General features: G+C 41.3%; 2 protein-coding genes and 1 pseudogene across 7 annotated transcripts; 2 read left to right on the forward strand and 1 right to left on the reverse strand.

Annotated features, from left to right (window-relative positions):
- The first annotated feature begins 1,484 nt into the window (after positions 1 to 1,484).
- On the forward strand, positions 1,485 to 3,233 carry LOC104594761 (tetraspanin-3). Its single transcript, XM_010255223.3, has 2 exons — positions 1,485 to 2,203; positions 2,690 to 3,233. The coding sequence occupies exons 1-2, from the start codon at positions 1,691 to 1,693 to the stop codon at positions 3,032 to 3,034; spliced, it is 858 nt and encodes a 285-aa protein (XP_010253525.1). The 5' UTR covers positions 1,485 to 1,690; the 3' UTR covers positions 3,035 to 3,233.
- A 1,792-nt stretch (positions 3,234 to 5,025) lies between these two features.
- On the reverse strand, positions 5,026 to 21,823 carry LOC104594762 (tRNA-splicing endonuclease subunit Sen2-1). Of its 5 annotated transcripts, none has more exons than XM_010255227.3 (3): positions 20,772 to 21,823; positions 9,237 to 10,005; positions 5,026 to 6,591 (listed from the first exon to the last, which is right to left on the reverse strand). In XM_010255227.3, exons 2-3 carry the CDS (start codon positions 9,962 to 9,964, stop codon positions 6,438 to 6,440), a joined length of 882 nt encoding a protein of 293 aa, XP_010253529.1. In that variant the 5' UTR covers positions 9,965 to 10,005; positions 20,772 to 21,823; the 3' UTR covers positions 5,026 to 6,437. The 5 variants fall into 5 exon arrangements, with proteins under 5 accessions (XP_010253529.1, XP_010253527.1, XP_010253528.1 ...); XM_010255225.3 differs by having other exon boundaries at positions 20,765 to 21,823; XM_010255226.3 differs by having other exon boundaries at positions 20,745 to 21,823.
- LOC148801899 (UDP-glycosyltransferase 89A2-like) lies at positions 12,746 to 19,346 on the forward strand (annotated as a pseudogene). Its single transcript, XR_016082671.1, has one exon. The product of XR_016082671.1 is annotated as a UDP-glycosyltransferase 89A2-like (transcript).
- Positions 21,824 to 24,636: the final 2,813 nt, after the last annotated feature.

Raw genomic sequence — 24,636 nt, forward strand, 5'->3', positions numbered from 1 at the left:
TTATTTTCTATACATAAATATGTATATATATAAATATTTATTTATAATATATAATATATTATTTATTATTTAAAATATAATATTTTATTATATATTTTTATAATATATATTACAAATAATAAAAAACCGATGAATAACCAAACCAATTAACAGATCAGCTTCGATTCAATTTTGGTTTTCAATTTTTCCAAAATCCAACAACCCTGGTTCGATTTAAAAATAAGCCCACAGTTTGGTATTCTATTAACCAAAACCTGGGCACCCCTACCGATAATACCCATTGCAGAATTCTGATTTCTACTACATACTACAGATCTACAATATTTTAAAAGGTCAATTACCCCCACCCTATGCATTAACATCAATTTCCAGCTGATACCTACCCTAACTATACTTTGGACCTATAATTCTGACCCTGGGCTTAACCGTCATTCTCCCTTTCTATTAACCCAACCTTTAAGGCTTGAACCCCTGACTCTGAGTGGTAGTCATGAAATCTTCTGGTGATTGATTCTCCCTCTCCCACAAACTAGGTGATTAATGGCCGAAGATTTCTCCCACTTTATGATGGAACTTGGGAGGGTCACGATTTAATACATAGCCTTCACAAATCACAACCCTCCACTCCCCGTCTCTCCAAAGGGTGATGCTGTGCTTTTCTACAAAGAATATACCCGAGACGGGCCGGGCCTCCATATAGGCTTTATCCATCTGGGGCCCAGGCAGTGGCCCTGATCCCTTCTCGTATGACAAACGTAGAGAACGAAGTAATCGTACGCTGTGCTTTTATTATACGTCCCGCAAATTTAGTTATCTTATAGCTAAAATACTTAAATCACCCTTGAAATCTGTTTTAAATATTGAAATCTCCCCTCTCTCTCTTCAAAATGGACAAAAGAGCTCCCCTCCGTTATCAATCCGTTTCTATCCGCGCGTGTGAATTTTTTGAAAAATCTAACCTTGCCCCTTTCTCAGTTCACTATTCTACATTTGCCAAACTTTGCCCCTTAACGTTAACGAGGAGGAAGAAATTAATAACGCAACCATGGAGGATCTTCCTGCTTTTTGTTTTTACCCAACAGAGATAAAATTGGTTTCATTTTAAACATAGAGGCGAGGTTTCAGCATTTACAGGCAAACCTCAAGGGAGGTTTAAGTCTTTTATCCTTATCTCATCTTATCTATCAAAAGTCAAAACGCCACTTGTCGTCTATCCAGTCCATCGATTTCATTAATCAGATGGTTATAATTGATCCAAGTGTTATCTATTAGTTGGGCCCATCAGAAGGATATTGGTCGACCGAGTGGGAGAGAGAGACCCCAATCGAACTCAAAGTAATTTTCCATACGATGAAGCATGCTGCCCCATGTGCATTCAATTCGTATAGAGAATTAGAAAGAAAGTTAACAAAAAACCACACATAAACAACCAAAGAATTCTGGGAATCAAGCAAATTAAATAAAATAAATAAACCCATCACCTCATTTCATCTGTCTCCACTCGGTAGTCCATTCTTCACTCAAAAACACCAAACCAAACCTCCCAAGTCACCCAACCATCAAAACAAAACACAAACCCAGCATCCTCCTTCCTTCACTTCTCCAAAGAACCATCCTGAGCAACCGAGGATCAGGAAATCTTCAAAGTTCAAACACAGACAGCTATAGGCAGAGAGAGAGAAAGAGAGAGATGAGGGCCAGTAACAGTTTGATCGGAGCCATAAATTTCTTGACGTTTCTACTGTCGATTCCCATACTGGGAGGAGGGATATGGCTGAGCAGCAAGGCCAACACTACCGACTGCATGAGGTTCCTGCAGTGGCCTTTGATCATCATCGGCGTCTCCATCATGGTCATCTCCCTCGCCGGCTTTGCCGGTGCCTGCTACCGTAACACCTTCCTCTTGTGGCTCTACCTCTTTGCCATGTTCTTCATCATCGCCGCCTTGATCGGCTTCGTCATCTTCGCTTACGTCGTCACGGACAAGGGCTCGGGCCGTGTCGTCATGAACCGGGCTTACTTTGATTACTACCTCTCCGACTACTCCGGCTGGCTCCGAGATCGCATCGACGATGACAGCTACTGGGCCAAGATCAGCTCTTGTATCAGGGACTCCAAGGTCTGCGGGAAGATGGTTCGCCAGTATAATGGAGTACCCGAGACTGCTGACATGTTCTATCTCAGAAAGCTCAGCCCTATCCAGGTAACACCAACCAAACCAACTTTTCTTTGTTAATTTTGAACAAGATTTGTGCTGCTTATTCAGGTAAACTCTGAGAATTCTAATACAACTACGATCTGATCATGGGGGCAAGTAATCAAACGCCTCGTTTTCCCCCGATTCCTTTTCGTCTATGGTGATCAAAAAACACGAATCCTTCTTCCTTCTTTTAATCTTTGCAGTTTTTGTTTTCTCCCTCCCTGATTAACAAAGTTTCAGGGGCTCTTGATAATTCGATATGCTCCAGTCGAACTGGCGGGACCGATTAATATTGTTAATAATTCGACTTTCAAGCTGGTCTGGTCCACTGGTAGCCGGGTTTTAGAAGACCACTTCTGGGCGACTGGTCCAGCTCTGGCCCATTAAGTCTAAAGCAAATGAATCCTTGTTATTTGTCAGCTCAATGGATTAATCTAAGCCTCTGACTAATACCCAAAATTGACGAAATTATTCCATTACTGTATGTAGTCCGGTTGCTGCAAGCCACCCACGGAGTGTGGGTACGTGTACTCGAACGAGACCGTGTGGAACCAGGGAGCAGGGTTGATGGGGACAAACTCGGATTGCTTGAAGTGGAGCAACGATCAGGAGCAGCTCTGCTACGCCTGCGACTCGTGCAAGGCGGGTGTGCTGGCAAGCCTGAAGAGGAGCTGGAGGAAGGTCTCGGTGATCAACATTGTGGTGCTCATCATCCTGGTCATCGTCTACATCATCGGCTGCGCCGCCTTCAGAAACAACCGGAGAATCGACAACGACGAGCCTTACGGCATGGCCAGGATGACAAAGGCTCAGCCTAGTAGGATTCACTTCTAATTCTCGCTTCGTCCTTTTTCTTTGTAACTTTCTTGTATGGAGAATGAATAGAATAGATCAATGAGTTCATCAGTTGGATTGGTTCCTCTTTTTTTGCTATGTTCTAAGACCAATTTTTTTTTTTTTTTTTGTCTATAGCTTTGGTTGTTTCTTTGTATGAAGAAATTGAAATTTGATGGGTTTCTGTGATAGTCATTAATTAAAAGTCTCAATTATTCTGTTGTGATGTCGGTGTAAGGAAAAAGGGGAAATTAACGAAAAGCTAGGTAGTAGTTTGGAGGTAGGGAAGCCTTGTTTGACGGACTGGTGTCTCAGGTTCTACAATCATTAACAAGTTAAACATTATTTAATTAGATTTTGTGCCTTTAATTAATTTAGCTTAGTTAGTTTCAATGTTGGATATTAATAGTTAATGGGTGGGCCGTGGGCATCGGGGTCCTCCCTGTTCCCACTTCCCATTTGCTTGCACGTGCAACCTTGAAATGCTCCCGAGTCCCAACAAACAAGAGAATATGGACCTTACTTCTGCTGGCCTGGCCTGGCCTGTTTAGTACCGGGCCGAACCGGAGTGGAACTCGGCTCCGAACTGGTCTGGCGGTTCACCAGTTATCAGCCCTGCCAGCCCTGTCAGCCCACCACACAGAATAACAGAAAATAGCCAACCCGAAGCAAACTATACCAATTGAACTCACATAAAAAGATTTAACTCTCTCATGGGCAGCTCTCCATTACCATTAAACTGCGGCTGTTTGATAAGAGTGAAAGTAGCTAAACTGAATTGTTTTTTCAGTAGATAAAATAATCAAAAAAATTCTATGGTATAGTAATCAATCCGAGTTCAGTTTCATATACTAAACAACTCATAATTTCCTTAAGAATTCACTAATTTGGCTATTATTGGAGATTCACAAAACTCCTTGTCCTTGAATTTGACTTCCATTCTTATTTTCTATCAAATTCCATTACTTCCAACTATTATCAGACCGCCCCTAAGACTTGAATCTTTTGGGATTGGTTCTCCTCGAGATGGTTTACTGTTTTTCCCTTTTCCATGGATCTTCTGGTACTGAGAATCTCCGGGCTCAGAGCTCCTACATCACAGCTCTTATACCTTTTTTTGAAAGTTGAAACCTTAGCCCCAATCAACCCAAAATGATAAATTTTTAATATAAAAAATTGGCTAGCGTTTGAAGCATTCAAGTGAAAGGGATCACGCGAGGTTGGGACTTGGGATAGCTGATCATGTGATTAGATTCACTGCATGATAGCAGATCCAGACTCCCATCTTTTAAAATGGAGGGGTGACTGTTATGGCTCTCTATCTTAAGTTAGGTGCCCTAGATTTAACCCTTACCCTACACTCTTCAAATTTCAAATTTCATTCCGGGAGGGAATGGCCATTCTCTCAGATGAGGGAATGTCATTCCAGCAGGAATATAGGAATGGGGTACCGGTTCCACCCAATCAAACAGTTGGACCATTCCAATTCCAATTTCCAACTCTTGTTCCTGCAAACCAAATGGGCCCATAGTTTTTGTTTTCACCATTTGCAAGCTTAGACCTTTAAGAATCTGAGACATTGGAACGTGTTACTGCCATAAGAAGCTTTTGAAGGAGAGTAGGAGAAAGTCTCTATTTCTCAGGGAATTTGGAGCTCCATTCTGCTTTAGTTTAGACCAAGATTCAAAGTATCAACACGTATCTGCCTACACTGACTGATATGTATCATTCTGGGACCTCCTTAATACCCCCCTACAGTGGGTGTATTGGAGTTCTGACCAGTTCAGGGGGTGGCGGAGCCTTAACCCGCCCCCCCCTCCCCCCCTGAACTGGTTTTGAAAAACAAATAAAAAAAGTAAAAAAAAAAAATTATCAATATCGCCCGATACGAATCTATATTTTGAACCTCGGTTTAGATATGTCCTTAATCGGTCCTTCCTGCAGTGGGGTTGTACATAATTTGGAATGTGAAATTGTATTTGCAAATAGAATGAGAGAGGCAAAGCTTATTAATAATATTAAGAGGAAGAAAGTAGTAAGTATTAAATACATGATGAGTGACAGGTGCCACCTTCACTGGTTGGAGACATGACAATCCCCATAACCATTTATTTATTTTTGATTGATAATTAAGAGTCCCGCAGGAGTTGAAGCCTTGGAGCACCGCTGTTACATAACGGTAGTCAAAATAAAGACAAATGCAACCTGTAAGGGCACCACCATTCACCGACCCGACCCTACATCCATAAACCATAATAATGCTGAGTCTGTCCACAGGCTCTCTCGCCATGTGGTACGTCCAAATAGCCATGCTTTCAGCAGTAGTATTACTGTTGCATGGAGCTCTACATGAAATGAGAGGACTAAAGTCTCATGCAGGACAAGAGCTCTAGCCTCTACGGACAGAACATGCAGTCCGAGTCTCCCACGCCCTTCACCAACAAGAATACATTTGCCATGGATTCGTCCGATCTGGCATGGATTTTTTTTCCCTCTTTTTCGCAATCAAGAGATTTCATTAACAGAACAAAGCAAGACAAAACAGGATACAAATATCAAGAGACCCCTAAGAGGCTTTTGACCCAGGAAGGAAAATTGCCAAAGAACCCCCAACCCCACCCACCTCCCCCCCTGTCCCACAAACCTCTTGGGGCTACACTATGTGCAACAGAATTACCACCCCTGTTCACAAAATCAGAATGTCTACACTTTGACACTAAAGCGACAATTGCCACAAACCTTTTGACCCGAGCCACAATTCTTGATTACTGCCTGAATGAGAATTTAGTGCCAGGGCCTCGGCTTCGAAAGGATTCAGTGCAGAAATAGAACCAAAAGAAATTGAATCTGGCATAAATATTTGCCAAAGGACTTTGTCAGATCAAGGAATCCATCCAGACAGTATGTATGTTCACTTTGGAGCCTGGTCTTTACTCTTTTTTGCCTCCCAATAGCCAATGGGTTGTCTCCACCTCCGAAGAGATGGATATCACACAAACAAATCCCGAATCAAATCACAGCTATTGCTGAGAGTCTGAGACATAAAAGTATGTTTCTCTCCTTGGGTAGGTAGAATGAATATAGTGGGGCGAGCTCATTATTGTTTCAAAGGCGGATAAATGAAAACAAGGTCAAGGTGTAACCCCTCTTATAATTCAATAAATTCTCGAGCCAGTGGTTTGTGTGTAGGGAACCGCAATTTAGATAACACAAGGAGAGGGAGAGCAATCCATCCGGTCAAAACAAGTGCCTTGCTGACAAATCGTACCAGTACCACTCTTGTTTTGATCAGAACAATGAATGGGCTTGGGGGAGACACCCCAAAGTCTGACAAGCGCTAGAGGGAGCTTGTCATTGTGGGTACCACCTACCATAGATGTCTTCATGTTTTTCTTCATTTCTTCTAGAATTTTAACTTTTCCAGTTTTTCTTTTTCTTCTTCTGGATCTGCATTATGCCTTTGTCCATTATCTTGGGCAATTTCTTCTTGGTATTTCACATCTCCCACCCTCATTTTTGCGTTATTGTTGCAAGCTCTAGAAACCATCCTACAGACGCTGCACATAAACAAGAATCTTCAAACATTATAGATTCCGATAGTGAAATTTTACAAAATTTTCATTAATTAACAATTGTGAAGGACTCTTTCAAGCAAAATAGAGTGAAAATAATAAAACACAAATTTTCCTATGATCATGAATCACTATAGGTTTGATGGTGAACTTGCAGAAATAAAATGTACGTTAGATCACAAAACTGCAGCTCATCCCCCAATCTAGTTCACTACATGAGTGACATCAGATAAACTTTCCATCACATAGAGATGAATAGATGACAAACAATGAGAACAAAGAAATGAAGTGGCAGTGGCATTTAACTAGATCAAATAAATTCCTCAAACGAGTTGAATTAAGACGGGAATGAAGAGGCAAGTGATTTCTGAACATTCTTAATGACCCCAAATTTGGAGAATAGATGTGTTTGAGCAAGTTATAGAATTGTGGAGCTAGAGCTGTGAGTAGGAGTGCAACTTGGGCAGGCCCAACCCGAGCCCAGACCGACCCAACCCACAATTTTATATGAGCTGGGCTTAAATTTTAAGTCCTCGGGCTCAAAAGTTTGGACTTTTAAAATTTTCAGGAAAGCCTGAACCTTGCCCAGTCCCAGCCCAACCTTATCCCAGCCTGAGCCCTGCCCGATTATAAACATGTATATGTGCATATGTAAAAACACATATTTGCATGCAAATATGCATATATATGCATGATCCCCTCCCCCCTCGGGCTTTATAAAGCTGAATTTTGATGGCAGCAGCGTAAGGAATCCAGGGCCCTCTGGGATTGGAGGAATTTTCAGGAATGAGGAAGGGATTGTTACTGCTTTATTCTCTGGCCCTATTGGAGAAGGTGACTCTCTTAGGGCTGAGATCCTTGCAGCGCTTGAAGGTATTCGAAGAGCAAAGGAATTAAATATTAGCCGCTTGATTCTGGAAGGTGATTTGAAGGTGGTGGTTAGTTGGTTGAAGACAGAGGACAGTGGTTTGTGGAACTTTAACAATGAAAAAAACAGTTCTTATGGCTGGGTAGGGACATTGAGATTCAGTACAGCTGGGTGAAAAGGAGTGCCAACTCATTTGCGGATGGGTTGGCCAAGCAAGGAGCGAATAGGGAGGCTGTTTTTTGGGCTAGTTTTTAATATTTTTCTTTGCATTCCCTGTGTTTTCTGTTTTTGGGGAGCTAAGTTATTTTATCTCCCCCTTTGTATACTTATTCCCTCTCTTCTCTTAATTTAATAAAAACGATGTTTTTGATAAAAAAAAATGCATATATATGCATGTTTTTCTGATAAAATATACATATATGCATACATGCATACATATTACACACATGTATATCAATTTTTAATGTGGGCTAATTGACCAACCTAAGCCTGACCAGGGGCCGAGCCCAACCCGAGTACATCAAATTTTAGTGCGGGCTGGGCTCTTGGGCTCGTGCTGAATAATTCATGCTTGACCTCGGGCTTGGGCTTTATTCCCAATTCTTAGGGTTGGAGTTCCAGACTTAACAACCCTCAAAGTTTTGGATCGTCTCTAGAATGCATATGCACATACCAAATCATGTCTTCAACCTGTGATTGAACTGGCCAGTTAGATTAGTCAACCCATCACCCAGCCAGGTTTCTAGGTCTATTTAGCTCCCAAATCATTTACTTGACGCAGCTGGTTGAACACTACTGAACAATCACTGATTAGACATTAATCATCTTTTCTGGTTTTTTTTTTTTTGTATTTTAGCCATTTCCATCATCATTAATAACAATTATTCTCATTTATCACAATTATTTTTTGTTTAATATGATGAACATATAATATTTGAGACATGCAGCACATGCCCAATTTTCTATACTTTCTAATATTTTTTCTGTAATTTATCTATTCTATATATTTATTATTTAACTTATAATGTCACAGGTTAACTCATTTGACCCAGATAATTAAACCATTGACTGCCATCTCGATGGAAAAACAGTTCGATGAGTTGGCTGTCATAACATTGTGTCGTATAGGTATCCAGGTACCATAGTATATCTATTAGCATTTATTTCTTTCCTTTTTCTCCTTTCCGGTTTTAACAAAGAGCAAAAAGGAAATTGCAATTTATTAAGATAGTTGCATGTCTAGTTCTATGGGGGATATTTTGATTGGATTGTTTGGTGACGAGGTGAATGGCCCAGTCACCCCATTTATATTGTTTTCCAATTAATTATAGTATTCTTGATAATTACATCAAAATATAATAATAATATTTTTTGTTGGATAATAACTTGCTTTTTTATGAAAAGAAAAGGAACATATATAGGTCTGATGTTTTGACTATGACCAGGTCTTTTTACTTTGAGAATTGATCATGTTTTTGTCTCATGAACAGTGAGTGATTCTTGCCACTAAGATGTGATGTGTAGTCAGTCTGCATATTCTTCATTAAGTTAGCGTATAATGTTTCAGAGTCACAATGTGTTTGATAGTGAACTTGCAAAATAGCACAAACAGTTACAAGCAAGTTCAACCATGAAACAGCAACATAAGTTTCGCCAGATAAACATGAAGCATTAGCAAAGTAACACTTTGTTAGATCAAATAAAATTTTTCAAACATATTCTTTGTAGCAAGAATAAAAAGACAGATAATTAAAAGTCTTACCCAGTTCTTTTATTTATTGTCTTCTCCTCACGACATTGCTCTGGATTCCATCTTGTGATCGTATATTCCTCAACATTGCATTTTTCCAAACATAAAGGGGAAACTGCAAGGTAACCATCACTTCTATTGATCCTAAGAACTAACAATGTCTTCACAACACTGCCGCATAACCGAACCATGCATTTAAGATCAGACCACACATTCAGCCGGCCATTCACATCATCACTGCCTTCTGATAGAACAAGGATGGCATATTCTGAATGCACCAAAGCTGGATGGTAGTGGTAAGCAACAAAATCTACACCATACTGAAAACCTGAACGCACAACCCAATTCTTATCACGTAGATGGGAGTAAGCTTTATAGAAATAAGGAAATGCAGGTTTCTTGGATATTATATACTGCCATATTTCATCTTCATTTTTCAAACGCTTATCTTCCCCTGCAATCTCAAGACATCTGAGAGAGTGGAAGAGGTAAAAAGACTCTTCCAGACTCAACTCAAACCATTGCTTATCTTTCTCAGCTGTGATGATGGGTTGACCAAAACATGCACGGATCAGCAAATCCATACAATCAGCCCCTGCTCCAAGAAGTACACTACAACCCAAGAGCAAGCCACGTGTCTTGGAATGAATTAGACATGATTGAAGTTGTTGGACAATTTCTGACATGGGTTCTGCAAGAGCTCGAGCTTCTGAATCTTTCCCCTTCCATCTTGGTCCCATAATTTTCTTCTTCACAGATTATGAAAGAAGCCGTGTGGTTACTAGGCAACAGAACATCGAATATGATGACATCAAAATCAATATTAAAAATCAAGATGCATGAGAATGTGTGTGTGTGTGTCCATTAAATAATAAAAGAAAAGTAAAGGACACGGTGGTGCTAGAGATAAATTAAATTAAGTGTTCTAGATCACCCAGGAATTTTCCATGTGATAGATTAGATGCAACATGAGTTTTGTCCAATAAGCCCCAGCGTTTTTCTTGTTTAGACATGAAGGTACGTCAATAACGCTAATACAAGACATGTGCAACACTGAAAACTAAGGTTACACCGGAAAAACGGTATCATCTACTCTCAACATCAACCAGGTTGTTGAGCAACAAGGAGAAGTCAGCCTTGCCAAGCAGCACTGCCTTGGTCTCGGTTACCTAGATTAGGCTTGTGACACCTATTTCAGGAAAAGAAGAAGAAAGGGTCTGGGGTTGCTACTTGCTATATGGAAAATAAGAAGAAAGAAGAAACGACAGTGTGATGGCTTTTTTTTGACATAAATCACATAGAGGGAAGACTAGGTTGTTTTTTTTTTCACCTTCCACTTCCTTGTATTTGGCACAAAAGGTAGACTGGAACTAGAGCTTTCTTCTATTCTATCGGTTCTCATAACAAACAATTAGAATGCAACGATTTATCTGTATGGGAACCATATTTGACTTTCGTGGAAGTCAGATGAATAAACCAAATGATGATGAAAGAATAGTTAATGGCTTAATGCAGTCAAACTGTAATAAACGTTTGGCGGATAATTAGAACAAACCAGTTAATGCATGTGGAGAATTATAGAACAACCGAAATCAATATACAATATAAGATGATAAATCACTAACAAACCTGGACCCTTGATGAATAAGAGGGATACTCGATCACCAAACAAGGAATGCCCAAAATTACCAATTTAATGAACACCAACAATCTCACATTCTCACTAATGACCATCGACTCACAGGGGTCTCAGCCAGTGAAAGCCGAAGACACCATCTTGGCCAACCAAAATATCATCCTTTACGGAAATGTAGGCCTGTAATCGGATTGAACTCTGATTGGATGTACATAAATCCAGGTTTGATTCGAGAATGAAAACCCTCCATCCGAATTTAATCCGAACTCCCATCGGATGCATGAGAGACCATTCTGAGTTCAAGTTCGATCGGATGTATCGGTTTTCGGATTTCATCCAAGTTCAGTATTAGACAAAAAAAAAACAATGAGAATGTTATGGTCCCGCGCATAGGATCTCATCACGGGTCGGTCCACCGGGAGAGCCTCCTGTCTTCCCTTGCCCTTGGCCTTGCATACAGACCCTATTGTGGCAATCGCGTGGGTGATTTGTCCAAGAGATCACCCGAACTCTCCTAATGGGTGATTTGTCCAAGAGACCACCCGAACTCTCCTCACTCTCTTTCTTGACTGGGAAAACTGAATGCCTTTATTTCAATTTGTGGCTCCTTAAATAGGAGATTACAAGAGGAGACATTCGACTAAGCTAGGACAATCCAACTTTAAATCAAACTCCTACTTCTAACAGACTTCTAACAGCACTCAGTTCTTATCTCTAATAGATAAGAACAGAACTCCTACTAAGAAGATAAAATAAGATGAGATGAGGATAAGGGATGAGGAATGGAGTAGCTGGCGGCGAGTTGGCGAGCAGAGCTGACGTGGTTAGATAAGTGCGGACCCACCCTAATGAGTTGTCGTGTGGGTCCTGCCTACTGCTGCTGCCGGGCGTCTCACAGTGCTGTTGCCGTGTGGTGCGTGTTGCTGTCGTGCGGTGCGTGCTGCTGCCGTGCGGCGCGTGCTGCTGCTCAATGCGTGCTGCCGCCCAGTGCTGCTGTCGTGCGGCGCGTGCTACTGCCAGGCGGTGCGTGCGGCGCGCTACCGGGCGGTGCATGCTGCTGGGCGGCCCGCTGTGCGTGCTGCTGCCTATGACTGCGCCGCATTGCGCTGCCGGGTGGTGTGTCCATAACAGAGAAGAAAAACAAAAACCGAACCAGAACTAAACCCTTGAAATACAAAGTAGAAATCAAGACCCTAGAAAGAGAGGGGGAAAAAAGAAGAGAGAGATGTATACGTTAATGGTCAAAACTCAACGAGAAAATGACAATATAGAAGTGGCTAGTGCAAGCAAAACAAGGCGGAGGGATTAGGAAATCAGAAATCAAAAGATGTAAAACAATAACAATAATAAAGCTCACCTTTGCCGAGAAGAAAGAAGCGCTCATGTCAAGGGAGAGGTGAAACTCTCCATATGTGAAACCAAAGCAAAGAAACGTTAGCCTCTGCATTTAAGAACATTGAAATAGACCAGGAAAAACATTGTAGAGTGAGCTACTGAGCAAGAAAAATCGAAAAATCGACCGAAATCAAACCGAAAATCCAGTTAATCAAATCGGTTGATTCGACATATTAAAAAAAGGTAAATTAGAAAGACCCCTATACTGTGGGGTCTGTGACAAAGACCCCCTGTACTTTGTTTTGCAACAAAGACCCCTTGTACTATGACTGTGAGACAAAGACCCCTTCCGTTAGCTTTGCATTCAAATCCGTCGTTATAATATTTTTAAATCCCCACACTACCTTATAAGAAACACACTGTTCATCTTCCCCAACCTCACGATACACAAACAGCAGATTCCTTCTCTCCCCTTCTCTTTCCTCTCTCTCCCCCGATCTCTCTTCTTCCCCTTCCCCTTTCTCTCCTCCCCTCTCTCTACACTAACAAGATGTCGACGAATCCCTCTGACGGTGGCACACACATACTAGTATTTCCTTTTCCTACGCCTACCACTTCTGTATCTCACCCACCAATTGGCCATTCGTAGCTTAACCATCACCATACTCATCACACCCAACAACCTCCCCTTTCTACATCCTCTTCTCTCCAAACACCCTTCCATCCAAACCCTCGTTTTCCCTTTCCACCATCACCCATCTCTTCCCCCGGCGTTGAGAACGTCAAGGACATCGGAAACCGTGGCAATACTCCCACCATATGCGCCCTTTCTGCACTTTCCAATCCCATCACCCAGTGGAATACTCACCCTTCCCCACCCGTAGCCAACCTCTCTGATTTCTTCCTCGGTTGGACCCAGCACCTCTCTCGTCGCCTGGGTGTACCCCAGATTGCCTTCTACTCCTCCGACACATTTTTAGCCTCCATTCTCAACGTTCTTGTTCGAAACTCGGAACTCTACATCCCTCCACATCTCCCATCTCCTTCCCCAGCCTCCCACATTCCCCTTCCTTTCCTTACAACCACCTTCCCTCTATAATCCGTCTTTACAGGGAATCGAATCCCGACTGGAAAATCGTCAAGGATGGCATGATCGCAAATTCCTCGATGGCAGATCGTCAAGAATGGCAAATCTACAGGGATGCATTTTGAACACATTCGATGCGCTGGAGGGCGTGTATCTAGATCACCTGAAGAAGGAAATGGGTCACCACCGTGTTTAGGGTGTGGGCCCTCTGGCTATGATGAAGGGTGCTAGTGCTGGTGTTGGATCTGATGAACGAAGTGGGCTCAGTACGGTGTCACCTATTGTTGGGTGTGGGTCCAGCCCATATGGAGGGGCCCACCCCACCTTCATTTGCTCCCTAAAGAAAAGGGAATCGAATAGTGGTAAAGTGGTTACCACATTTTCGATTTGTGTTTTTTTGAGTGGCATCAAACTAGTAACCACCGAACAGAGAAGAACGAAGAAGAAAGAAAAAAATATATACAGAACCAAAAAAGAAAGTTATTTTCTGGTTCTTTGAGTTTTGTGAAGAAGAGGAAAAAGCTGGCTCTGGTTCCATTCAAGATCAAGTTCAGAAGTGCCTTTCAAGCCCGTTCTTGATTATATTAAGTGCTGGAGTTAAGAATCCCACTCCAGTTCAGATTTGGTGATTCTTCTTCTTTTTCTCTACTTCTCAGTTCAGATTTACAGCAACTTGGTGAGATCTAAACTTATGTTTGTGTTGTATCCACCTTGCATTTGGTGATGTTAATGTTGTTCTTGTGAGCCAAGGATTATTTCCTTGATGTTTGTAAGCCTCTAGCTGCAACTAGAGAAGACTATTGTACCCATTAATTTCTGAATTAGTGAAAGACTTACGGACCATAGGTCCCGTGGTTTTTCCCCCATTTTGAGGTTTTCCACGTAAAAATTCCGGTGTGCTATTGTGTGGTGATTGTTATCTGTTTTTCTGTTGCTTGGCTGAATTGTTTACATATTATTGTTGTTGGCAAACCCATTTTGACACAAATTTGGGGGAAAGGTTCTTGCTGTCCTGGGATTGATTTTACATTCATTTATGCTACTATAATGTAACTTACCCAACAGTGGTATCAGAGCCAGGTTGGCTGAAATTAATTGTTTGTGTTGATACAAATGGAGGAATCCTCGGGTGTTATGATAAAATTGACTTCACCGAATTATGCCATTTGGAAACCCAGAATGGAGGACATTCTTTATTGCAAAGATTTCTACCTACCCATAAGAGGTGATGAAGTAAAGCCAAGTGACAAGTCAAGTGATGAATGGGGAATCATGCATAGAAAAACCGTAGGCCAAATCCGACAGTGGATCAACCACAGTATTTTTCACCATGTTGCACAAGAAATTAGGGCTGATGTTTTATGGAAAAAATTAGAGTTTATATATGAAAGGAAAACAGGTTTAAACAAGGCTGCCTTGACTAGAAAACTAACATACTTGAGATATAAAGATGGGACTAATATGTCTGAACATTTGAGTGATTTTCAAGTTTTGATAAATCAATTGACTACTATGAAATTAAATCTGGATGATGAAGTGTAGGCCTTATTGTTACTTAGTTCCTTGCCTGACAGTTGGGAAATTTTGGTTAGTAATTCAGCCCCTAATGATATAGGAAGGCAAGAAAGAAGGAAAAGATACAACAGTTGTTGCAGCCGAGGGTGATGTTGTTATTGTTTGTGATGATAATTATGTCAACTTTGCATGCCCAAACAGTGATTGGGTCATTGATTCGGGTGCTTCTTTTCATGTTACTCCCCATGATAAATTTTTCACAACTTACACTACAGGTGATCTTGGACATGTTCACATGGGGAATGCTGGTACATCCAAGATTGTTGGCATGGGAGACTTTTGTTTAGATAGCAATACTGGTTGCAAATTAATTTTGAAGAATGTTAGACATGTTCCTGATATCCGCCTAAATCTGATTTCCACTGGCAGGTTAGATGATGAAGGTTATGCAAATACCTTCAATGATGGAAAATGGAAACTTAGTTGGGGCTCAGTCATTGTGGCAAAGGGAAAGAAGCACAATGCCCTTTATGTGATGCAAACAAGGTTGAGCAAATGAGAGGTGAATGCAGTTCATGATTCATCCATTGAGCTTTGGCACCGGAGGCTTGGACATTTGAGTGAAAAAGGGATTCAGATACTTTCCAGAGAAAATCTTCTTCCTAATGTGAAAGGTATGCCTCTTGAAACACGTGTACATTGCTTAGCTGGCAAACAGAGTAGAGTTGCATTTCATAAATTTCCTCCATCTAGAAAGTCTCATGTTTTAGATTTAGTTCACACTGATGTTTGTTACATGAAAGATAGATCTCTTGGTGGTGCATTATATTTTGTGACATTTATTGATGACCATTCCAGAAAAGTGTGGACATTTGCCTTGAAATCTAAGGATCATGTGTTGGATGTTTTCAAGTATTTTCATGCCAAGGTTGAGAGAGAAACAGGGAATAAGTTGAAGTGTATCCGAGCTGATAATGGTGGTGAATATAGGGGTCCTTTTGAAGAATATTGTAGGATCCATGGTATCAGGCTTGAGAAAAGTGTTCCTAAGACTCCTCAACACAATGGAGTAGCAAAGAGAATGAACAGAACAATTACTGACAAAATCAGATGCATGCTCTCTCATGCTAAGTTACCCAAATCCTTTTGGGGTGAGGCTATGAGAACTACAGTTGACCTCATCAACCTTTATCCTTCAGTTCCTTTGAATGGAGATACTCCTGAAAGAGTTTGGACAGGGAAAGCCATATCATACAGTCATTTGAAAGTGTTTGGCTGCAGGGCATTTGTTCATATTCCTAGAGATGAAATATCCAAGTTTGATGACAAGGCTAAACAGTGCATCTTCTTAGGCTATGGGCACAAAAAGTTTTGGTACAGGTTATAGGATCCAGTGGAAAAGAAAGTAATCAGAAGCAGAGATGTTGTATTTCTTGAAGATCAAACAATTGAAGATATAGAGAAAATTTAGAAGCCAAAATTCTCTGTTGATGTTCCAGTTAACTTGGATCCGGTTTTCCCACCTACAGTTGATGGTGATCACGGGGAAGTTGTACCAAATGAACAAGATGATACAGTTAGGGATGAAACTCCTATAAATGAAAATACAGAGGAAGTACAAAATGAACATGTATCTCCAATTCCTTCACCACAGGTTCAGCTTAGAAGATCAACTAGAGAGAGAAGACCTTCCACTAGGTATCCTCCACATGAGTATGTGATGCTGACAAATGGGGGAGAGCCAGAGGCTTATCAAGAGGCTATGTCACATGACAAGAAAGATGAGTAGCTGAAAGCAATGCATGAGGAATTAAAATCCTTGCATGAGAATCACACTTACGATTTGGTGAAATTACCAAAGGGGAAAAGGGCTCTCAAAAACAAATGGGTTTATAAATTGAAATCTGATGAGAGTGGCTCACAAATAAAATACAAGGCAAGGCTGGTTGTGAAGGGTTTCAGTCAGAAAAAGGGTATCGACTTTGAAAATATATTCTCTCCTGTGGTGAAAATGTCTTCTATTCGAATTGTGCTTGGACTAGTTACAAGTTTAAATTTGGAAATTGAACAGCTTGATGTGAAGACTGCCTTCCTTCATGGTGATTTGGAAGAATAAATCTATATGGAGCAACCAAAGGGATTCAAAGAAAAAAGAAAAGAACATTTGGTGTGCAAATTAAAGAAAAGCTTGTATGGGTTGAAACAAGCACCAAGACAGTGGTATAACAAATTTGACTCCTTCATGGTTAATCATGGGTACACTAGGACCACTTTAGATCATTGTGTATTTGTAAAGAAATTTTCTGATAGTGATTTCATTATTCTCTTGCTTTATATTGATGATATGTTGATAGTTGGACATGATTCTAACAAGATTGACAGGTTGAAAAATGAGCTTAGCAAATCTTTTGCAATGAAGGACTTGGGACCAGCTAGATAGATTCTTGGTATGAAGATCTCTCGAGATAGACAGGATGGGAAGTTATGGTTATCTCAAGAAAAATATATTGAGAAGGTTCTTGAGAGGTTCGACATGAGCAATGCAAAACCAGTTACTACTCCACTTGCAGGTCATTTCAAGCTCAACACTAAACAATGTCCTACAAGTGAGAAAGACAAAGTTGAAATGAAGAAAGTGCCTTATGCTTCGGCAGTTGGCAATTTAATGTATGCTATGGTGTGCACGAGGCCAGATATTGCTCATGTTGTTGGTATAGTTAGTCGATTTCTCTCTAACCCCAGCAAAGAACATTGGACAGCAGTAAAATGGATATTCAGGTATCTCAGAGGTACTTCTCAGATATGCTTATGCTTCGGGAATGGTAAAGTCATGTTGGATGGGTACACTGATGCAGATATGGCTGGTGATGTTGATTCCCAAAAGTCCACTCCGGGATATTTAATGACTTTTGCAAGGGGAGCAATTTCATGGCAATCCAAACTTCAAAAGTGTGTTGCATTGTCTACTACAGAGGCTGAATACATTGCAGCTACAAAAGCCTGTAAGAAGATCCTATGGTTGAAGAAGTTCTTACAAGAATTGGGCATGAAGCAAGAAAGATATGTTCTCTATTGTGATAGTCAAAGTGCTATCCATCTCTCTAAAAATCCAACTTTCCACTCAAGATCCAAACATATTGATGTAAGGTACCACTAGATTCGGGATGTGTTGGATATGAAGTTGTTGAACATTGAGAAGATTCATACTAATGAGAATGGTGCAGACATGTTAACAAAGTCCTTGCCTAGAAACAAATTTGAATTTTGCAAAGAAGTTGCGGGCTTGATGAAGCCCCCCATATGAGCTGGAGGGGGAGAACTGTTGGGTGTGGGTCCAACCCATATGGAGGGGCCCACCCCACCTTCATTTGCTCCCTAAAGAAAAGGGAGCCGAATAGTGGTAAAGTGGTTACCACATTTTCGGTTTGTGTTTTTTTGAGTGGCGTCAAACTAGTACCCACCGAATAGAGAAGAACGAAGAAGAAAGAAAAAAATATATACATAACCAAAAAAGAAAGTTATTTTCTGGTTCTTTGAGTTTTGTGAAGAAGAGGAAAAAGTTGGCTCTTGTTCCATTCAAGATCAAGTTCGGAGGTGCCTTTCAAGCCCGTTCTTGATGATATTAAGTGTTGGAGTTAAGAATCCCACTCCAATTCAGATTTGGTGATTCTTCTTCTTTTTCTCTACTTCTCAGTTCAGATTTACAGCAACTTGGTGAGATCTAAACTTATGTTTGTGTTGTATCCACCTTGCATTTGGTGATGTTAATGTTGTTTTTGTGAGCCAATGATTATTTCCTTGATGTTTGTAAGCCTCTAGTTGCAACTAGAGAAGACTATTGTACCCATTAATTTCTGAATTAATTGTGGTGTGCTATTTTGTATGGTGATTGTTATCTGTTTTTCTATTACTTGGCTGAATTGTTTACTTATTATTGTTGTTGGCAAACCCACTTTGACACACAAACTTGGGGGAAAGGTTCTTGCTGTCCTGGGATTGGTTTTACATTCATTTCTGCTACTATAGTGCAACTTACCCAACACCTGCTGATGTGCTGGAGTGGCTCGACCGTTGCCTGGACGAGTTTGTGTTTTATGCGTTTGTTTTGGTGGTCAAGTGTTGCTGCCGAAACGATAGTTGGAGCCGGGCTGGAACGAAGTGGAGTCAGATTTTTTTGGACCGTTAAGATGATAATGTCAAGACAGGAAGCAGACGATCGAGAGGTTATCCTTAAGGAGATCGAAGACCGGGTGGCGGAGAGAGGTTTGATTATAAGGGGATGGGCCCCACAAGTCCCAATACTGAACCATGGAGCCGTGGGCGGGTTCCTAACTCATTGTGGGTGGAATTCGGTGCTCGAAGGGATTACAACAGGGGTGTTGTTGCTATCCTAGCCGAGAGAAGCTGACCAGTTCATGAATGCCGAGTTGCTAACGATTGAGAGGTTTAAGTTGCAAATCCTTTTATTGTTTTCCTTTTCTGACTTTTTTCATGGCAGGATTGCAGAACCAGCAGCTTAGCTCAGGCGGTGGAGAGAGAAGATCAAGGAGAGTCTAAAGACTAGACAGTTTGGACAGAACAGAGGAAAGCGGGAAGAAGAGAGATGGGGGAGAGAGAGAGAGAGGGAGAGAAAGAGAAATGTGAAGGAATCTGCTATTCGTGTATCATGAGGTCGGAGAAGATGAACAGTGTTTTTCTTACAAGGGTAGTATAGGGATTAAAAAATATTGCAACGGCGGATTTCAACAGAAAGTTAACGGAAGGGGGTCTTTGTCTCACAATCATAGTACTAGGGGGGTCTTTGTCGCAAAACAAAGTACAGGGGGTGTGAGCATCGAAAAACGGCTCACTTGGGGCTGTTTTGGAGTCGCCACCCACAATTGGGAATGAATTGGGAGTGATGGACCTACTGGGGCTTTTCCACTTAAAATCATTTTGGTCTTTTAGTGACTCCATGTGTAAGGTACCAATCTAACCAGCTCGATAAGACCTGGATGGGAGGGGGAAGGGATTAGGCATCCCTCTCCCGTATCTGATTAAGTGGGGTCCACATGGGGAAGTCAAAAAACATACACAAATGTACAAGCCCTTATCAATAGATGTGAATCGTTGCAAAATACAAAATGGCAATTATATAGCAAAGAAAATAAAAGGGATGAGACAAAATAAAAAAAGAACATTACTTTGATAAAAGAAAACTTTTTAAAAATGAAAGGATAGAGAAATTAACCAACTAAAATGAATGATATGTACATGAACGGGAATGATAGTTGTTTAGTGCCTTAAAAGGATAAATTATTTTCCATTGTCCTGCAGAATTACACATAACAAAGAAAGATGAAAAAGAAAAAAAAAAAAACTCTAAAAATTATTTATTAATTAATAGGACGGAAGGAGTTAATCAGCCATCTAAGAAGAAATATTCACTACCCACAAGATGGGAATCATTCCTACAATTAAAATGACATCAACATAACCGTAACTATCCAATAGCTACCTAACTAATTTCCATTGTGTTTCTACCCATTAAGCAAGCATTAAGGCTAATGACAATCGTTATGTCAACACCTCTTCAGAATATGGCAACACAATCTAAGGAAACTCAGCAAATAAATAAATAAATAAAACAATTACTACCAATACATACATGATGTCAGTGATTCGGATTCCTAACCAAACTCGGTGTAAAACAAACAGTCTCAATTAATCTACCGAGCATGCATTTAAACGAAAGAGAACCAAATCGTTAATAATCGAATTCAGATGTCCTTAATTCAGCCCAGAGAACTGCTGCTTGCTCGTGAATGAATTAGGAATGGCATCAGATAGAGAAAAAAAGAACAAATCGTTAATAATCCAACCAGTGCACGGAAATATTGTTAAGTTAATAGATTAATAGGAAAACAATGCAAAGTTATAGGATAAAAGAGAAAATAAAGAAATAAACCAAAGCTAATGGAGTTGAACCAAAAACCGGAGAAGTTCGCTTTGAATGTTGCCTTCGAATCAAAATTCAGAGCCACGATGTTGGTGTTGGATAGATAACTGCATGCTTTTGAATCGAATACCAGGTCATGGTTGGTTCATCGATGGTGGGCCCTTTCCAATCGTCACGAAGCTTGAAACGGGTTACAAACTAAAGCAGAGATGTTACTCTTCCCGGTTGACACCTTGGATTCTCATCGGTTACAGAAATTGGCCAGAGATAAAGGAGCCTTGGAGGTGTGTGCTCTGTCTAGGTTGTTGCAGCGGTGAATAGAGAGGAGGAATGAAAGAAAAAAAAAAAAAAAAAAAAAAAAGAAGAGAATGGAGTGAGGGAGAGAAGGTCCAGGTGAATGAGAGACAGAGAAGAAGATGAGGGAGATTGAGGAAGAGGTGACGGACTGGTTCAGTTCTGACAATCCAATCGTTGCTGTGGTAGCGGCGGGTTCAAGGGGAATAGAAGGAAAAAGGAAAAGGAAAAAGAGAACAGTAAAAAAAAATTACAAAGAATAAAAAGAATAGAGAGAGGGGGATTTCCGGTGGGGAGATGAGTTGCAGTGGAGGGATGATCTGTATTGGGAGGAGGAGAACTTGGGAAGAAGCTCGCTGCCACTCTCTTAGTGTCGAGAACATGAAGACGAACAGTGCGTGGGTGCTCGCTGGTGAGAAAGAGGAGGAGGGAGAATGAGAGAAAGAGAGACAAAGGAAGTGACAGAGGGGAGAAAATGAGAGAAAGGATAATGAGAGAGGTGGCCGATCAAGGGAATGCCGCCGTTGCTAGAAGTTGCAGCGGCGGTGATCGTGGAACAGATACAGACAGAGAGTTGGGGAGGAAGAGAGAGAGGAGAGGAGAAGCCAGAGAGAGAAAAAAGAAACTACCGCTATTGTGAGCTACAGCGGTGGTGGAGCAGAGGAGGGTGGAGCAAAAAATGAAGAAGAAGAAAGAAGATTGGGGGAGGAGAAGAAGAGAGGAAGAAAGAGGGAGAGAGTTGCCGCCGCTAGGTTGGAGAGCTTGAAGGAGATCCCCGGTGAACAGTGCCTCTATGGCCGATCTCTTGGTTTTTATAAAGGGGTAAAGGGGTAATTTTATAATTTTGTGACATTTAAGGGTATTTTTATCAAACGATTAGAAAAGGGTGTTATTTTTGGGTGCAATTTGATAGGGTAGGGATTTTGCCCATTCTGATCAATTGGTATTGGCCCAAGGGTGCTTGGATCCAGGGAATTTGAGGTACGAGCATTTCGAGAATAACGAAAAAACTCAAAATGGAATCTTTGTATTTTAAGTTGAAATTTAATAATATGAGGTTTTTAAACGAATTTGCGGGTTTTGATCAACTCAGATGTGCTTAGATTGGGGGAATTTGAGGTACGGGTGATTTAACCGATAAGAACGTCTAAAATAAAATCTTTATTTGATGGTGGAATTTTGAGCTGAAATTTGACATAATGGTGTTTCTAATGGGCTTGGACAAATTGGCGGGGTTTGATCAGTTCAAATGTGTTCGGATTAAGGGAATTTGCAATACAAGCAATTCGATCCGCGAGAAAGCCCGAAATAGAATCTTATTCGATTAATGGGCAAATCGAGGGATTTTGAGCTAAAACTTTGCAGGATCGGATTTCTAAATGTCTTAGATAAATTGATAATATTCAATCAGTTTAAATGTGTTCGGGTCGAGGGAATTTGAAGTACAGGTGGTCCGGCCAATGAAATGGCTCAAATCTGAATATTTTCTGTAAGAGGGGCATAATGGGAGTTTTAGGTCTGAAATTTGGTGGATAGGTGATCGAAAGGTTAAGGAAGACTTTGGTAAGGTTTAGGGGCCTTGGAAGAAGTGTCATGATGTAAATCTTTGATTTTGGGAGTAACGAGTGACGAAAGGGCGTTTTTATGAGAGGGGTAAAATGAGGATTTTATGCAAAATTCAATGGATGGGTGATCAGGGGTTAATGGAGGTTTTGACGGGTTTGGAGGTGTTGGATTTTATCTTAAAACGGATATCTTGAATTTAGAAAGTGTACAAATAAGAATGATTTATTTGGAATATTTTTAAATAAAGGGCGAAATGGTCATTTTGAGATTTGAAATTTGATGGATGGTCGATCGGGTGGTCAATGAAAGTTTTGACCATGTTTAGGGTATTTGGACTATAGGTTTTGGTCATAGTATCTGGTTCGTCAAAATGGAATCTTCGATGAGTGGATGGCGAAATCAATGAATTTAAGGTTAAGATTTGGATCGTGGGTTTTAGTCATAGCATCCAGTTCATCAAAATGGAATATTCGATGGGTGGATGGCAAAATCAAGGAATTTAAGGTTAAGATTTGGATAATGGGTTTTAGTCATAGCGTATGGTCCGTCAAAATGGAATCTTTAATATGTGGATGGTGAAATCAATGAATTTATGGTGGAAATTTGTTATAATTGGATGTTTATAGGTTTAGCGTTTGTGCCAGGTCGCCAAGTCGGCGCCTATGCTAGGTCGCCAGCTGGGACACCATCATCTTGGCTAAGGCAAGTTGTTGCCTAAGTGGTTCCGAATGTCACCTATTTGTTCTGAGATGCCATGTGTCACAGTGTCATTGGAGGGCCAAATCTGCCCTCATCATTTGCCCCCCTCCCGAGCTGAAAGTAACTCGGCAAAGGGAGTAGATTGCTCATTTTGGCCTGGAATGACTAATTCGATGAGTCCAAGTGTTTGCAGCCTTGGGCTCTGGGAGCGACTCGCAGTCCACTCTCCTTACCCTTGATTTTGCCCATGTCAAAGAGGCGACTGGGTCTTATGTGGTGACGAGATCTTTTATCAACTCGGTACTTTAGCCCTTGGGCTCTGGGAGCGACTCGCATTCCACTCTTTTTACCCTTGATTTTGCCCATGCCGAAGAGGCGACTGAGTCTTATGTAGTGTCGAGATCTTTTATCAGCTTGGTACTTTAGAGTTACGGCTACGCTGCATCAGCCTCGTTAGTGATGCTGGTCACCCACTTCTACAAAAAGCTATTGGAAGCTCGACCTACAAGGGCAACACTACTGACTTTAGGTCACCAGCTCGCGCGGGAGCCCTTGAAGGCTCGACCGGCAAGGGCGTCAATGCAGTCCATTGGCTACCAACTCCCACGGGAGCCACGAAGAGCTCATCTTGTAGAGGGTACCTCGCGAAGAGGACTGATGAGGCTTTATCCGAGTTGAAATAAAGTCGACAGGGTTGCTTAGTCTTTTGGCCATCAACTTCCTGTTTAGTCTTTGAGTTCATAAAAAATGGAAATTATAAAGTGAGAGCTTTAGTTTCTAAAAGGTGAGAAGTTAGCTTTCTGGAAGAAGATGACTTAGCCTTTCAGAAGATGAGAACTTAGCTTTTTGTAGCGTTTCCCACAAACGACGCGAATTGATGAATCAATTTTTTGGCTAAGTACATCATCATTCGGTCTGTTTCCAAGTGGTCGATGACTCAGAGGCCGAAGTGGAAAATTTTGCTGGGTGAGGACATGGATACCGAGCTGACCAGGCCGAGTTGGGACTGGACTAGGTGCCGAGCTGACCAGGCCGAGTTGGGACTGGACTAGGTGCCGAGCTGACCAGGCCGAGCTGGGGGCAGATTAGGTACCAAGTTGACTAAGCCGAGCTGGGCAGGTTAGGTGCCGAACTGACTGAGCCGAGCTGGGTAGGTTAGGTGCCGAACTGACTGGCCCTGGGCAGGTTAGGTGCCGAACTGACTGGGTCGAGTTGGGCAGGTTAGGTGTTGAATTGACTGGGTCGAGCTGGGCAGGTTAGGTGTCGAACTGGGCAGGTTTGGTGTCGAACTGGCTGGGCCGAGCTAGGCACGTTGTTGAGCTTCGTAGTTCTTTAGAGACCT

This window comes from Nelumbo nucifera, chromosome 2 (genome assembly GCF_055504915.1).
Source record: "Nelumbo nucifera cultivar China Antique chromosome 2, China Antique-T2T, whole genome shotgun sequence".
In the NCBI taxonomy this organism is placed as follows: Eukaryota; Viridiplantae; Streptophyta; class Magnoliopsida; order Proteales; family Nelumbonaceae; genus Nelumbo; species Nelumbo nucifera.